Genomic DNA, 18,451 nt, shown 5'->3' with positions numbered 1-18,451 from the left:
GAGGACCTACCGAGAAACGCGAGTCCGAAATTTCGCTATCTGCCTCTTTATCGCTCGAATATGCAAGAGTGACAGAGATATTATATTACATGACGAAATTTCGATTTTCTTGTTTCGCGAATCGCGATTAGATCCTCAGATTGTGGTAGTAGCACCACCGACGCAGTTTCGCGTAATATTCCCTATTTCGATATGTCGTTATCGTATTGTCCATCAGTTTGTACGCAGCTTAGCTTTTCATTCATCTCATTATAAATAAAAACGATCCATACACCATTAGAAAACCAATTCATAAATACGCTCTATTTTCGGCATCAAATTCATTTCAACCGGATCGCCCTTTTCGCATAATGCACCATTTCATAACAATCCCAATTTAAATGCATTATCCTACCTCATTAACCATCCAACAATACTGTCTAATTAAAATATATAACAAAACCCATCCATAAAAGGTACCAATTGCAAAACTAGTTCTTAAAAATGTTACACATTTACAAGGAAGAGTCAAGAGTCTAGCCTTCAGAGCAGCGAGAAGCGAACTACGGCGCTCAGTATATAATCCTGCAATCGTCTTCACTCATCACAGTCAATCGTTCGGCTTCGTACCGCACATATCTAATTCACATTTTCAAAATGAAATTGGTGAGTTTTTGAAAGCAAAAACTAGGTTATTTAGATATAAAAAGAATTTTAAAGTTAAAGGTCAAAATCGACAGAATCGGGATTAGGGTGTGCTCCAGTTGTTTATATAAACTGACTTCCAGAATTCCCGGTTCTCACCATAAACATTCAGCCTCGGTAGCATTCCCTAATCCGGTCAAAGGGTGCAGGTTGAAAACGTAAAAGTGTTTCAAGTGTTACAAAACTGGACCAAATTACATCTTTCTGCATAAAACATAACAGCTGCATCCCGACTGCAATTTAATATGATTCCTGCAGGAGTGATGCAGTTGAAATATAGTCGTGTGCATATAATTTTGTTACATTTCATTGAATAATACAGGATGGCTGAAAAATAAGTGCATTCCCGTTGCCAGGGAGGTTTTAGAATCATACTGAGCAACTTTTACTATGGGACCAACCCCGAAATTGCGGAAAAAATTTGGCTGTTTCATACATTTTGGCTGGTCCATTTTCTATGGGAGGGTAAATATTTTTTTTCGTGATTTCGTGGTTGGTCCCATAGTAAAAGTTGCTCAGTATAATCCCAAAACCTCCCTGGCAACGGGAATGCACTTATTTTTTAGCTACACTGTATATATGCCTCATGAATTTATTGATTAGTATATATCATTTTAGTTTATGTAACTTTATGAAACCACAGAGCAATAAATATAATTCACCATTTAACTAGACCGGTCCTAATTTGTTAATATATTATTCCTACTAACATTTCTAAGAGTCATAATAATTTGAACGTTCTTTGGCAACTTATTGTACAGAAACTCTTAACTGACCAATGATGAATGTCTTTGTAATAAATTTTACAAAATATTATTTAACAATGTACGCTTTACCGATGAGGCGATGACTATCTAAAGCAGCGGTACTCAACTTGCGGCCTGCGGGTCGCATGCGGGCCGCCGGGCTTTTTTAGGTGACCGCCAAGTGATCTTGGTATAGATACATGAGCTTGCCAAGCGAATCTTGCGCCCCGGGGCTACAAGGCACATAGGCGGCTTTGTGGCTCTCATAAAAAACGGTTGAGTACCGCTGATCTACTCGTAAAGTACCTAATGACTTGAGCAAACATTCGTACTATTGTAAACGTTATTACATTGACATGTCTTTTATCATTTTGTTGGACCGTCATCATTACTGGCGATCGCGATCGCGTTCTTTTCATATATACCATTGTAACATTGATAACTTACAAATAATAAAGATATACTTATTTATAAATTATACATTTTTATTAACACATCTGAGTTCTATTAATAATTTTCTTATACGTCACAATTTCACCGAAGTTTGACGTTTGAAATAACACTTGCACTGCGTGTGCTATCAGAATCGCTACAGACTTATCTTGGTCTAACAGTTAGACCAAGATAAGTCTGCAAATTGATAGTTCTATTAATTAACTAATAACTATATTAATATTGTAATTGCAACGTATCTATAGGTAGTTTGTAAGATAACTTATATTTATACACATTGATAGCTTTTTTACAATTCTTCCTTACAATTTATTTACTACGTTTCAAGTCTTTTCTCCAGTCTTTCTGAAACATTTTGGTCGATACATTGTATGAATTACACTACGATCCCTTTTATATACTAACATCTGTATCATTGTATATTGTTGCTAAAATAATCTTTAATTTCAGTTCGTAGTCGCTGCCGTCCTCGGAGTGTGCGCCGCCGGGCGTTTGGACAACACCTACCTGCCTCCTGGCAGTGGAGGATCTGGATTTGGCCAAGGAGGCGCTGGAGGCTTCGGCCATGCCGCGGCTGGCGCTGGAGGCCACGCTGGCGGCTTTGGACAGAGAGGCTCGGCTGGTTTCGGCCAAGGCGGAGCTGGAGGTTTCGGAGGCGCTAGCCACGGAGGATTCGGACAAGGAGGCGCTAGCCAAGGAGGATTCGGTCAAGGAGGCGCTGGCCACGGAGGTTTTGGCCAAGCCGGCGCTGGCGCTGGCGGTTTCGGACAAACCCAACACGGCGGCAACCTCTACAACTCCGGCGGCTTCCAGCAGTCATACAGCCAGCAAAACTCCCGTCCCCAAGACGCCGGCGCCCAAATCCTGAGGTCCAACAGCGAGGTTACCGCTGAAGGCTTCTCCTACGACTTTGAGACCTCGAACGGCATCCGCGCTGACGCTCAAGGCGTGGCCACTAACGGAGTCCAGTCCCAGGGTAGCTTTGGATACAAGGGTGATGATGGCCAGGACTACAGCATCACGTACACCGCTGATGAGAACGGATACCGCCCCCAGGGTGCCCATCTCCCCACCCCTCCCCCGATCCCGGAGGAGATCCTGAAGTCTCTGGAGCAGAACGCCCGTGATGAGGCTGCTGGCATCTCTGACGATGGTAAGTCCTTTTTGATGGATACTTACTTGCTTGCCTTTTGACATGAAACGCGCAAAAATATGTACCACTTATTCTGTAAAAAAAAATTTGTCTGTTTTATACATTTTGGCTGTTCCATTTTCTATTCGAGGGTAAATGGTATGGTCCCATAGTAAAAGTTGCTCAGTATAATCCCAAAACCTCCCTGGCAACGGGAGTGCACTTTAGCCACCGTGTATATTTGGTATCTTTGTCGTGTAGGCTACAAGAGTCTAAACTGTCGGTTTCTTCGATTTTGATAAAAGCTAGGTAATGTCAGACCTATCTGTAACCAAAGTTTTACAAATTGTCGCATTAAATTACGAAAACATACATACATACATACATATAATCACGCCCATTTCCCGGAGGGGTAGGCAGAGACCACGGATTTCCACTTGCTACGATCCTGACATACCTCTTTCGCTTCCTTCACTTTCATAACATTCCTCATACACGCTCGCCGGTTTAGGGTGCTCTTGACCTGGCCTTTCTTCAGGATTTCCCCGATTTGATCAGAGAAAGCATACACGTCATTAAAGAGAAAATATCAGGAGAAAATATCTACATTTATTGCAACAGTTTCAAGGCAATTGAAACATCTTAACTGCTCTATTTATTTTAATCTAGATGACCTACTCATCATTAGTCATAACACACGTTTCATATGTCACATATGACGGCAAACCATCATGTGCATTGATTACGTCTGTCTAAACTCTAGATAGCCTAGATTTATTAACAGGTCTAGATAAAGGTATTAAGATTAATCTATGTACTAGCTTACACTAATTAGAGTGATTATAATTTATCTTGCGTTATTTTATTACTAACCGAGTTCAATAGTTCATTTTAAAAGATAATTTAAATGATAAATTTATATAGCTTAGCTAAATACATACAAGGTTATTTGAAACAAAATATAGGTAATCAACTTATCATAGTTTTTGTAAAAACTCGTGGTGTCTAAATGCCCCAAAATCTCAATCATAAAATCCTGTAGCAACATGAGGATATTTTTAATAGGAATCGCACACATTATTTTTATTAGCATAATTTAGTGTCCCATTGCTGGGCATAGGCCTCTCATTTCCTCCACTCGACCCTATCTTTGTAGTTTTCCGCCAGTCCGGATAAAATGCGTCCAAGTCGTCTCGCCATCTCCTTTTCGGCCTGTCTGCACCCCGGCCAGCACCATCTATGGTCTAAATATATATACGAAGAATTATTATTTATTTAGTCAAAGAAAGAGAGCGAATAAATCGTAAAATAAGCCAATTTTGCTACCTACTTGTTTACAATATGTAAAATGCTCACCCCAAAACGTCTTCAGTGTTTAGACAAAGTCTAGACGCAAAAAATTGCGAACTAACTTATTATCAATCACTAAAAAATGCCATTATATGTTATTAGTTGTACCCAATAAAAACTCGAATAATTATGCTACTATTTCCGTACAAAATAAAGCGTGCGCAAAGTTAATCAAAGTCAAGATTGACGGGCTTGCGGATAACAACATACTTCTTATAAATGACAGAAGTAATGATATATAATGAGTAATGAGCATAATAAAGTCCAAAACTTCCCGTGAAATATCTTAAAAAGCTTTTTTTATCAATATTATCAAGTAATGGAGTCTGACGTTAAATCAATCCGTTTTCATGTAATTTTTAATGATTCTATTCACTTTTAGTGTAATTCTCACAAAACTATCTACAGCTAAAAAAAACCCTAAGTGAAACTGAGTTTACTTTTAACAAGCTTTTCATAGATTTACTTTGGAGTTAAATCTCTAAAATGAACGAATACACCCATTTGCTTTTAAAATTACGAAGTGTAGAGGAACATAATAATTATGTTAAATTTTTGTTATTTATTAAAATAAATTAAATAATTTGTTATATCAATTTTGTATAAGAAAAGCAAATATGAAAACATATACGAATACATTAATTATTAGAATACGTGTAGTCAATGAGAACTTTAGCTGCTCTTTAAGGCACTTTAAATGAACATTATAAAACTATACCTTTTTTTGTAAAATTAGCGAGACCACGGTTCAACCTTGCCGAAATCTGCAATACAAGTAATGTGACTTATGACTTGACCACAATTCAAAATGTCATCATTATAAAAACCTGAAAAATCACACTATTTATAATGTCTTGAAATAATCACCGGAGAAATAACTTATTTAGTAACTCTGAGCTACAGCTTTCTGGCTCGATTAGCAGATATGAAGGATCGATTTTTCAAAACTTCTAGGTAATTAGTTTAAAAAAATATATAAATTATAAAAAAATATTTAGTATTTTCAGTAGACAAACAAACAGGTCAATATTCATGATGGCGTCAGATCAGTTGCATCAGCCATCGTGACTCCACTTGCATACGATTTATGCGCGCTAGGTGCTTCGCAGATTAGAGTAGCTACCTAGCTACCTCTTATCTTATCTTATCTTATCTTATCTTATAGTTTCGGGGGCCCTTTCGGATACACTTCGACCCATAGGGATCTTTTGTGCAGTTACCCCCTAGAAAAGACCCGTCCGCTACTCAAGAGCCTTCCCCACCATCTCCATATGCCGGATGATGGACCTTATGGGTAGCTTTTTGAATTCCTTTGGTACCAGGTAGCCTGTTCCAAAGTCCTTCATTCTTTGTCTGGCGAGGGCGTGACATTCACACATAAGGTGTTCTATTGTCTCTTCCTCTTCGCCACACATACGACAATCGGTGTTGTCAGCGTGCCCCATCTTGGCCAGGATTCCCTTGACCCCGTAATGGCCAGTAAACACCCCCGTTATTATTTGGAGTTGCCGTTTGCTAAGTTTCCAAAGCTTTTTGCTCCAACCAGAGTCTACCCCTTGTATAAAGAGCTTTGAGTGCTTTAGACCCGTCAGACTGTCCCATTCTTCCTGGTGTTTGGTCTTAGTAAGGTCTTTGATAGCCGTTGTGATGGTTCCCTGTGAGAGCCCCACGAATGGTTCCGGACCTATAAGGTTGTTTGCAGATCCGGCTCTGGCAAGTTCATCTGCATTTTCATTGCCCATGAATCCCTCGTGCCCTGGGATCCACACCAGTTGCACTTTGTTTTGCCTTCCAAGCTTGTTCAGAGCTTGGATGCCATTGTATACCAGTCTAGAGTCCACTCTAGGCGCCTTAAGCGCTTTGAGTGCAGCTTGGCTGTCGCTGAGAATATAGATATTCTTCCCTTGGGTTTGCCTAACTATATTCTCATGTGCACAGGCAATTATAGCGTATGTCTCGGCTTGGAAGACAGTGGCGTAATTGCCCATGCTTATGCTACTACTAAAGTCATTTGCATAAATGCCTGCCCCAGTACCAGAATCTGTCTTGGACCCGTCTGTGTACCATATGATGTCATTTTCATCAGACATTGGTGCTTCAAGACCTTCGGTCCATTCAGCCCTTGTTGGAACTTTAACATTAAAATTCTTACGGAACACAAACTTGGGTTGCAACCTACACAACCTAGCTACCTCACTTATCATTCTGACTTCATGTCACAAAGTGATCGAGAGGTTTGATAATATACATATGTAATGACAAGAAAACGATGCTGGTTTCCCCAAACGTTTAAGCTCCTTTTATCAATACCATATAATATAACATATTTAACAATATTTACGTTAATAAAAGACGACTCTTATAACTGTACTGCCGGCCTAGCCAAGATGACAATCGCTATCGCTTCGCCATCGAATCGCTTTGTGTCTCTCTATCACTCTTTCATATTAGTGTGACAGTGACAGTTGCGTTTCGTTTGCTACGTAGCGTTAGCGACTGGCATGTTGTCTACGGGGCCAGTTTATTTAAAAGGGGCAATGTGGATGATATTTAGCACGCCATTGTGTGTATTTCATTTCAAATTAGAATTATGCAGCGTTAAACTAAATGACAGTGTTAACAAATTGACCAACCTTCGCATTTACATTAAAATAACGGTCGGTTCCCACCAATCAAAGTGAGTTATCTGTTAAGAAAGATGTGTGGGTCAATAAGTAATGTAGCTTGGCATTGCGAAGGCGTGTGAAAATATACGGCTCTATTCGAACAATGGTTGTTAGACATCACTGCGGTACGATACCGATCTGTCAGTGTTAAAAGTAAAAGTGACATTTCTTCAACAAAAAACGTCACTTTTTTACCGAACATTCTCCTCACGTGTGAAAGTCAAAACCGACATTGGTAAATTCACCCTGTGCAAAATTGCAGGGAGTAAAAGCCAGATAGGAAAAAAAACGTCACTTTTGACACTGACGGATCGGTATCGTACTGCAGTGATCTCTTAGAAGCATTGTTCGAATCGGGCAGATATAGTCCCTTTCTATAAAACCGTGATGAAATGATGACTAAGATTCCGTCAGATTGCGACTGAAAGGCTGACAATTCTATCAGTCGCTTATCATATTGAAAATATTAGTCCTTCAGGCCTTAGCCCACTGTTAACTACAGTACCGTACTGTACAAATCCTTGATTGCTTTATTGTGTTTTGGTTTGTATAGATGGTGCCAGCATAACTTTAACCTGTCTCTAGTTTGGTTCTATAAATCTAGTAAAACCTATGCTGGCGCCATCTGTAAAATAATTCGAGAGATCAACCCCATTGACTTTACAATTTCGACAGCAATGCGACAAAGAAGGCAAATTAATGCAATGTGTAACACAGTTGAAATTTCATGTCCCTTAAAAAAATGTAAAAACTGGACCTAACAATTAAACTCGATAATATCAGCATTGAAAATACAGTAAATCTCACTTTCCCACCGTAAAACCGTGGAAATATATTATGTTTGTCGCGTGAAGATAATTATGTGGACCATGTTATTAAGTTTCTCATTGATGTGACGAAATCTAAACTCAATGCTGTTTCACATGCCACCTTTACATAGGTATCTCACCGCGGCACAAGTATTCCGAATTGAAATTTGTCTCCTACAATTACTCCATGCATTTTCCGTAACTTTCTCACTATCGACTGTCATTTACGGAACTCATGGCAGTGACACAGTACTATGCAAGTGAATGAGACATACAACTATTTAACGCAGAATCAGGAGGGAACATTGGCTCGGAAGAAAATAGCCGTGTACAGTGGCTCAAGCCATATTAGCCATATAGGCGTATCAAAGCCTATTCAAGGATTTAGCACTGATACTTTCCTACCTTGCTTTCTTCTCTGTCATTATAACACTTTAAACTCTCGCGTTTTGTACACATAATTAATGTCATTACCGGGTCTAACGCGGTTAAATTTCATTATTTTATCTTTTTTCCAACGTTTCAACTAGGTTGCACTATCAATCAATCAATCTTTAGGTAGTATGGCTCCATCGATACTGTTGATGATTTCGCCAACGTCAAAGTGGGATCCACGTGGGATCGAATTAATATTTCAGCCAGTGTACGGTAAATAATAAAATAATGGGCCTCTAGGGCTCTAGCCAGACACGGTTAGAGGTAGAAATACCAAATGCTCTTAGAGCACGACGTTGTTCGGTAGTTATTATTTGTAGTTGACTCGTAAAACCGATAGCTGGATTTTACGAGAAGCACGTGGACTACCGGCCGTTGACTCCAAAATGGTGGTTAAACACGCTTTGAGATTAATTCTCCATTCACTGCACACTACTACATTAGATTACTGTATAATAAAGCTATCGATATTACACTTTAAACAATAGTAATGAGCAAAAAACAAAGTAATTAATCACGAGGCTACTATCAAGATGGCGTTCGAACCGGAAGTCCCCTAGGTTGCACTAGCTGTGGTCACGGAAGACTGACGTCCCAGCAAAATGTCAATTGAGATATTGGTAAACAACATCATCATCTCTATCATTCATCTAAATCTAATTCTATCTGTTTATTCTAAATGTCTCATTGTGTAAAAAGCAGCGTTTTGACATTTTCCTGAAATTGACTTTTTGGTGATCTTCGTAATATGCAGATTGAGCTGCATCAACCTATTTGGTCCGTTTTCCGATAGGTGATTTAGTTTTCGAGAAATATTTAGTAAAAAAGCAATATTGACATTAACTTTACAAGCGTTCCTAATCCAAAAAGTGATTAATATCATACGATGACAGAATAAATATGATAGCACTACCACCATTTTGTGAGTCTTTGCCTTTTCTCCTATCTCTCGAATATCGTCACCATCCTCAGCCACCGCCCACCTTCCAGTTGGTGTACGTCTTCTTCCTAAGGTCTTTCTCTACATAATTGAGCCATATTTTCTTAGAATAGAATAGAATAGAGTAGAATATCTTTATTGCTCTCATGTTGGTGTACAGGTCTTACCTACTCTAGGGAAAATAGTTACCTCTTGGACTTTTCCGCAATAACTTACGGTTAGCTAATGGTTGATATATGAAGGCTGCAAGAAAACGTTTGGTCGATTACTATTTTTGGAAACTGAAATGTCCTGCAGGATTATTGGCCGACGCAATATTAGAAACCTATGTCCAATGTACTTCTGACCGACGCAATGAAGAATAGGTTAGGGCATGTTTCTTATAGCAAATGGACATTACACTGACCCAAGAATAAACACTGGACTTATGTCGACACTGATCCCATCCCACAGTAATTCCGTTATTTATTAGTGCAATCCAGGCCAAAGGTACAAAACGCTATAATAAGCTAATGTAAGGCGACATAACAAGTCTAGAACTACGTAACTCCAAGCACTTTCTGTAGCGCATAAGTCGTTTTCCATTGCAACTCACACATACGCGCTGGCGTCCTTTCTAAGATTATCTAGGGCCGAAGCATCAGTAAACGTTTTAAACCAGAATTTCGCGTGCATTTTACAAAGTTCTTATTCTCCTCGCATACGGCTGATTATCCCTTGATATAGCTGTAAAAATTGTGGGGTTATGAAAACCCTAAGTCACCGGTAAGCAAATTATAGATCAGTACTGTGGGTTATGGTAATCGATTTGCAAAGTAATAATTATGTTACATTTGCAAGTGAGATGACGATTTGATAATTTGTTTTAACTTTTAACACAAGATATTACAGGTTTGATTCCTTTTGCGAAATCGACAAAATATATCACTAAATATGCTGTCGATATACCTATGGACCTGGACACACTTAGTTAAAATATCAGTACTATCTGGGCGTATTCTAAAATAAATATTGCAAACATGATTCTTTCAAATCTGGACATTCTTGGGCTTATTCTAATCAGAATTTTCCATCGTGCCATTAAAAAAAGATGTCCCAAAATGTCCATTCCATTACGTCACGTTTTAGTGTGAATGTTTTTTTCACTTTTGTGATTATTTTATCATCAGAATTGAATATGCTAGTGATTCTAAGTTGAAAGGACCCAAAAACACCAGGATCTGTGAGAATCAGATTTTCAATATTTATTTTAGAAAACGCCCATGTACTAAAAAAATGTATTATTTAAACAACATGGGCATATTATATAAATTTTTAGATTAATTATAAAGTTTTTCTTAGATTCATGAACTAACCAGTAAAATCAGCTGATAAGTATGTACTCTAAGAAATTTCAAAACGGTATGTTTCTATATAGTACGAGAAATGAAACAATGACTGAATAAAACAATTAAAATCTCTTTTTTCCGTGTATTTCCGAAAATTTGATTTCCTGACCGCTGTGAATAGTGTGAATAAATTTAATAACTAGCTAAAGCTATACGTATGATATTTCAATCGATTTAACGATAATCTAAAGGGAGTTGGTGACTATCCGCAGTTGTACAATGAACTGTTTCCAATCGATTTCGATTGTGCCTTATTATCGAACCATCATAGCCCGCCCTCGTGTCGTAACGAAACGTTTAAGGAAGCTAACATTTAAAATAAGACGAGTTAAGAAACATTTATAACTAGTGAAAAGGCCAAATCGCCGGTAGCCATCTTTTGTTTCTAAAGACTATGGGAGCCCAGTTCTGGCGTAACAATTTGACATGAATGGATTAACCAATGAATGAAATTAATTTATTCCATATGCGATTAAAAGTAAATACAATGCGCAAGTGAGGTGCCCGATGACAGGACTTAAGTTCGTATCAAAATGAGATCAAAACCTTATCAAATTTTGTATAAAGAATTGGCATCTAGCTTTAACGTAGCTTGTAACTGATGTTTTCACATTTATAAGTCTTTCTTTTGTGTTCTTACGACAATAGACTAAAGTCTTTGACCGCACAGAAACACAGGTAACTTAGATAATAAAATGACTCCTTTAAGTAAATGCCTGAATGTCTACATATATATTCAATACGCATTTAAAGACGTTTTAAGTAAACGACGTATACATTATACTTAGATAATTATCGCCATACATAGAACTCAATGCACCTATTATAAAACAATTTCACAAATTGGTCTATTCTGCAACCTTTTACACGCACAATTCAAATTCCAAGCTTTTCATGCATCTTGCTTACATACATGGATATAATTTGAGTTTAATGTAAGCCTAAGGTTCTATGCTCAATTTGGATCAGAGACGTTACAGCAAAATATCCTTTAGCTATACATGCTTAAAGTATAGTTTTGCGAGGCTGGATACATGCCCTCTGGACTATATCATAATATCCTTTTATATTATCACTGGATAAAGATAAGGATAAAAGATAAAACTCAATTTATTCAAGTAGGATCTGTTGGATCGCTTTTGCATCGTCAAAAAATCTACATTTTATCTTAAACAAAATTAATACTAAACTAGAAATAAAGCATGCATCCGCATAAAGTGCGTTTACCTAATGGTGGAAGTTAGTTAGGGAACCGAAACTGGATTTTTTATGCCGAAGCCGAGACTAAAACTTCGGTCAGACAACACTGGAAGTACAGTTTCGGCGCGGCTGAGTGCTTTTTTGCCGAAACCGAACCTTCAGCTGAAAAATGGTTTCGGCAAACCTGTCAATACCGAAACTGAAACCGAAACTTCTGATGAAATTGTGATCCCAATACATTTTTACCTTTCAATTAGACTTAGAAACAAAAATAAAATTGAAAAATTTCAGTCTTGGTTGGAACTCGAACCCACGACCACCGGATCACTAGCCCGGTGCTCTTCCATCTAAGCTACCAAGACCTTATCGAATACAGCGAATGTTTCCACCATATATGAGCCTTAGGATATGAGTTTATCGATAAACGATTATCAATTTGGATAGGCCCCCTGACCACTTCTTATGCTGTCTTACCTACTTCTTCAGTTGACTGTACTTGCACTAACGCGCAATGATTTGCGATCATTTCGTAAAGTCGTTATAAAAGTATGCATCTCGCGTGACAGTCCCACGGTTGGGCAAGGTGTGGGAAACGAGAACAAAGGCTTTAACTGTGGGTTCTACATCTGATTTGACTCAATATTACTGTTTTACTCGTGTTATGACCAATTCGAGTTTTAGTTATCCTCTGTTTCAGATATGATACTGATCTGTCGGTGTCAAAAGGGATCAGTATCATATCGGCAACAGATCGAATAACTAAAACACGAATTGGCCTATTAGAGTATATTTTTGTGCTTGATAAGTATTTATTAAACGGTTAAAAATTCATGAAAAAAAATGACACATTTTTGCAATTTTTTTACTATAAAATATTGTAAACAGAATCTTTAAAAAAATGTTATAATTACCAATAAAAATATGTAAAGCATTTATTTATTTAAGAAACAAACAGTCTTTTATAGTTATACATAACACTGGAAATTTTCTTAAATGCTAGACTTACAGTTTCCTTAATGAAAATATTTTAACATCATGTTTAATAAAGTTTCTACAGCGTAAAACAGAGCTATTTGTGCAAACAAGAACAAAAACAATAACATTTATTTACATAATTATAAACAATGCCAATATTTGTTTAACAATCTATGAACATACTCGTATTTATTACAAACTAGTTTCTGCTCACGATTTTGCCTGAGTAAAATTATCATTTTCGTGATGAAATGTAAATTATCCTAATGTCCATTCCCGGTAGTCAAGACGGTTCATTGAACCATTTTCATCATAACACTTACAGTATATCTTTTATTATACCAACTCATAATCAATACCACCCATTAGAAAAGGTCCCCTAAAGGGGGCCACTGGCTATCAGTCCGCCGAACGATATCGGCCTGTCATAAGAATAACAATCTGACAGTTCCGAACAACTGACAGGCCGATATCGTCCGGCGGACTGATAGTCAGTGGGCCCCTAAAAGCAATGTTCACCAGTCTTAAAAGCAATGACCTCTGCAATTGCCGTGGTTCCGTTAGCATCACCATCATCAACTGTGCCTCGACCTTGAGCTTTCTGAGATGAGTGCGGGGCCATAAAGTTAGCGGTTCAGGGTCTTAATACTGTTCCTTCAAATTTTATTATTTTACAAAGAAAGTTTAACATATTTGCTTGTGTACATTACCAAAAGTAAATGACTGGTGACTCCTAAAGTTATTGGCCACTCCTAACAAATCAGAAAGAAACAAGCCAATTGAAGCATTATTGTTTAGAGTGGCCAATTATTGTGATTTAGATTTAGATTTATTTATTTCAGTTTAAAAATTACACTATAAATTCGCATCAATGTCAAAAATTATGCTTATCTTAAACATTACATACTAACAAATATAAAATAAATTAAAATAATTTTCTCTCCCAATAAGTGACATCCTTAATCTAAGCAATTTAGAATCATCATTAAAATGTTAAACAAAAATAAAATATCGCAAAAGAAGTAAAATGTAAGTATTTATAACCCGGTCACAATATCTGTGCACCTCGCTGGAATGTGGCGCCTCTCCCGCTTCCCCTGTCACCTCTCCGCACACTCCCCGGTGCGACAGTACGGTTAGCATCTTCGTTGCCGCTACACCTCCACATTTCTCGAAAAAACTTTTTTTCACACCGTACCCAGACCGCCGATATGACGTCACGAGGTCAGGTGCACAGATATTGTGACCGGGTTGTATGTAGTGGCCAATAACTATAGCAGTCACCCTATACCTATCATTATATAGCACAAAACATATATTAATGTCCATGTTGACTGCTCCTTGGCATTGTTGCATTTGAATGTTCATAGAAAAAGGACGTTAAAAATTCAATTGTAATTTCTTGTATTGGATTTTATATAACACAAATTTAATTTAAAAATATTTGATATTAAATATCACACATAATTGAAATGTTAATGATTTCAGTAACTATCATTCAATCAGATTGTTATTATAAAATAATTGCTTAAAACCGCCTGTTTCATGAAATTCTCGCTGCGCCCGCGCAGCCGCGTGCTGACACCCGCCATTTTCCTGGCCACAAGAACTAGCACAAAACAATAACGCAGAAGCTCATGCCCCAGCTATTATTTATTACCAAACGTAATGTTGTAATTCAAAGGTCGTGTTCTTTTAGACACATTAGTAAATCATTAATGTAACTTTGCTTACGACTACCCTTATACATGATGATCTATTGTTTTTCATTAAACGCTTGTAAATTATATTATCTTATCTAATTATCTTAAGGGGCCCACTGACTATCAGTCCGCCGGACGATATCGGCCTGTCAGTTGTTCGGAACTGTCAAATTTTTGTTCTAACTGACAGGCCTATATCGTCCGGCGGACTGATAGTCAGTGGGCCCCTTTAGTATTTGATTGGTCGTTGGTGGTCATCAATATCTAGTTGTCATAAGACGTACGATTCATTTCAACAAGTGCGTCAAAATTGGGATAAACTATTTTCCGTAAGCTTAGACATAACGACGTCATCGCCGTTTTAAAAAACCCATTTATTAACTAACTCTACTTGTTTAATAGGATTTCCCATAATTTATTTAACAATGATAGCTCGTATTTCATAAGAAAAAGTTACTTACCAATAATTCTTTTCATAACTCTTTCTACACTAGTTGCTCTGTGAGCTTTAGACCTCGCGAACCCTCGTGGCTCTGTCATTTGGATAAACAGAATAAAAAAACTGGATAAGTGCGAGTCGGACTCGCCCACCGAGGCTTCCGTACTTTTTAGTGTTTGTTGTTATAGCGGCAACAGAAATACATATAATATACAACCTGCTCACAAAATTTCACGAGTTGTGAAATTAATAAAACAACAGCCCCTTCTCTTGTGTGAATTTTTTGACCTTCTATTGTTTGCAATCTGTTCAACTCCAGTTGTATCTCTAATCCTTACCTTAGCAGTATTTTTAAAGATATTGTATCTTTCTTTAGGCTCCTACCACGGCGAGGGCGCTGGCTCCGGCTCCGGCTATTCTGGCAACCAATACCAGCAACCATCTGGCCAGTACGGCGCTCCCAGCCGCACCTTCCAACAGCCCAAGAACTTCGGTGGCTCTTCGGGTAACTTCGGTGGCTCTTCGGGTAACTTCGGCGGCTCTTCGGGTAACTTCGGTGGTTCTTCCAACTCCGGTGGTTCTAGCTTCGGTGGCGCCGCTTCCCGCCAATACCTGGCCCCCAAGGCTGGACCTAATGGCTCAGGAAACTTCAACCCTAGGACCGGATACCAATATTAGGAGCTCAAGACAAATGAATACTGATGAGTTAAAGCCAAACTAACAATAAGTTCAAAGAACATTTTTAGTTCTTATGTCAATGGAATAAGGTTTTCAGATGGTCAATTTATTGATGATGTTGATGTTATTGAGTCTTCATTGTAACAGTTTTATTTTTAGTATTGTTGTGTCATATTGTACAGAATTCGCATTGATTATGACTTGTATCTACTGATGTGTCGTCGGAATGTTTACAAAATTGCAAAATTTTCACATTGAAAAATTTCGGGAACATCTCATATTTTGTATGAGATCGTGATTTTCCATTTCCATGAAAATTCCTGAAAGTTCCGAGAACTTTTACAACTTTTTTGAAACATTCCGCAACTTGCACATCTCTTTGTATCCCACTGTTTTATTTTTTGATATTTAGCTTTTTTGTATCTGATTTTGTATAGATTTTGTCATCCATATTGACACTTTTATTTAATATTCACTTTCTTTATCATCATTAGAGTTAATTATTATAAATAATGGACAAAGCTGTGAACTATTGATGTGATTTATAATAATATGTATAAGAATTATTAGAGTTAGACCTAGAAAAGTTTGCAGTTTTTAACAGCACCGCAGTGCAGGTGTTATTTTAAACGTCAAATTTCTATGAAATTATGACGTATAAATAACACTGGCACTGCGTGTGCTGTCAAAGTCTCTGCAGACTTTTCTTGGTCTAACTCTATTACTGTTACCATTTACTATTTCTCCTAACTAATATGATCTCAATTTCTCGACGATTCTGTATCAAAATTATTTTTCTACTTCTCTTCTTGTGAAAATAGTCGTAAGTTAATACATATACTCAAATGGACAGTAATATATTTAAGAAAATGACAAAAAAAAGTTTATATTGTAAATGTAAGGCATTGTAAATATCGAACACAATAAACGAAGGTTGAACCTGAGATTTATAAAAAACATACAATTTGTTTGATTCCTCGTCGGATGAGAATACGTTTGTGCCATATCCATTTTTGAGCAAAATCGTTTTTAGGGTTCTGTACCCAAAGGGGACCCTATTACCAAAGACTATGTTACTCCGTATTAGATGGATATATTACAGTCTTAGGAAAAAAACGTGCCTAGAAAAATCAAATTTAAAATATACCCCGACGTTTCCAACGCTTTAATTAAGGGGCCCACTGACTATCAGTCCGCCGGACGATATTGGCCTGTCAGTTGTTCGGTACTGTCAAATTTTTGTTCTAACTGACAGGCCGATGTCGTCCAGCGGACTGATAGTCAATGAGCCCCTTTACAGCATTCGTGGTCAACGGGTGACTAATGCAGTTTTAAATCTTAAACTAATTTACACACGATTTCACAGCGGTGAAAAAAAAACTAGTTTGAATGAACCCAATACTAAAATGGAACTGCGGCAAGAGCAGATGCGCCTCAAGAATATCGCCTAATAAAGACAAGATGGTACATGGTAACCACTGCACATGAGCGAGGTCAGTAATGCAAATCAGATTAGATTTATTCTAGACCCTACTCATAGTCACAGGGCGGACACGCAAATACATCAAAAATCACTTGCATTTCTATGTGTGAACGGCACGTCTGTACACGCGGCATGCGTCATTGTGTGAGTAAGTTGCTTGAAAACAGGGGCCCTATTCGAGATGCACAACTCTCAGTTTCGGCTTCAACATCAGTTCAACAGTGGAATGAATCATTTGTTCATCAACCGTGGAAAGTATCATTTAGTACAACCAAAACTCATTCATTGAAAAAATTATTCAACAAAAATCAATTTTGTTTTCTTACTACTATACGGTTTAAAATGGCTCTGAACTCGTCGTGGTTCGGTTTGGTTTCGTTGTCACCTAACTGTGGATTGCTAATGTCAAATTTACCTATTCGACAATACACGATTTCTTCCATTCAACTGAAGTTCAACACGTAACGTCACTTAACGCATGTCGAATACCGCTCCTGTACACGGTCGGCAAACGGCCGTCAATCTGCTGTCGCGGGGCAAGGTAATTCGAATCGGGGCGGGGCGGTGCGTGGCCGTTCTGTATAATACTATTCTGTGTCATGTCATAGTGTTGTGTTCCTGCCGGTAAATAAGGTTGCCATAGCTCAACGAGGGTGCGGAGTGTTAGGGTCGGCAACGCGCATGTAACCCTTCTGAAGTTGCCGGCTTCCGTAGGCTTCGGAGAATGGTTACAATCAGGCAGGCTGTTTGTTTGCCACCGACGTAAAAAAGAAACCTAATTATAAATTGAGGCATAAGTCATGACACAACTAGACAATCAGGAAATAACCCTCTTGTCCCCAAAAATTGTCTTGCGGAGTATCGGCCATTGGTTCTGCGATCAATGTGGCCCGCGCCCACTGCCGCTTTTGTCTGGCAATTTTCTTACAACTTTAGTTCTCCGTTTTCAATCCAATTCTAAGTGTTCTTAATTTTCGAGAACATTACATGTATGCCCTAAGGAAAAAAGTGGCATCATTTAATATATGCATGAATCAGGTACCATTATACCATTACTGTATCGCATTATGCCGTACATAGCCAATGCACTTATTACTCATCGCCCCGTTTTTTTTGCGTCGGCAAATGTTTATTTTAATTGAAGATGGTGATGAGTCCCTGACTGATAGTATGTCAGGAATGTAATCAAGCTGTGAATAGCCTATTAAACCAGTAAAAACTATAGAAAAACTAGTAAATTACGTTTAAATTTGTATAATTTACAAATTATGCGTTTAAATGTAAGGTCAACACTTCGCGCCTACATTTTTTAAATTTGCCGCCTTTTTCTACTGACAAAGTGTGTGTGTGTCAGAGTATACCTCTGCTGT

The 18,451-nt window shown here is 37.9% G+C and overlaps 1 protein-coding gene across 1 annotated transcript; it reads left to right on the top strand.

Moving 5' to 3' along the window:
• The first annotated feature begins 518 nt into the window (after positions 1–518).
• LOC134749699 (pupal cuticle protein 36a-like) lies at positions 519–15,634 on the top strand. The gene is made up of 3 exons (XM_063684718.1): positions 519–645; positions 2,334–3,036; positions 15,297–15,634. Exons 1-3 carry the CDS (start codon positions 637–639, stop codon positions 15,596–15,598), a joined length of 1,014 nt encoding a protein of 337 aa, XP_063540788.1. The 5' UTR covers positions 519–636; the 3' UTR covers positions 15,599–15,634.
• The last annotated feature ends 2,817 nt before the right edge of the window (positions 15,635–18,451 follow it).

The sequence above is a fragment of the Cydia strobilella genome, chromosome 18 (assembly GCF_947568885.1).
Source record: "Cydia strobilella chromosome 18, ilCydStro3.1, whole genome shotgun sequence".
In the NCBI taxonomy this organism is placed as follows: Eukaryota; Metazoa; Arthropoda; class Insecta; order Lepidoptera; family Tortricidae; genus Cydia; species Cydia strobilella.
This window is presented reverse-complemented; position numbering and strand designations above follow the sequence as displayed.

What these genes read in the sequence shown, in the direction of transcription:
- LOC134749699 (XM_063684718.1), top strand. An exon ending in TGCTGGCATCTCTGACGATG is followed by an intron (nt 3,037 to 15,296) that starts GTAAGTCCTTTT and finishes ATCTTTCTTTAG; the next exon opens with GCTCCTACCACGGCGAGGGC.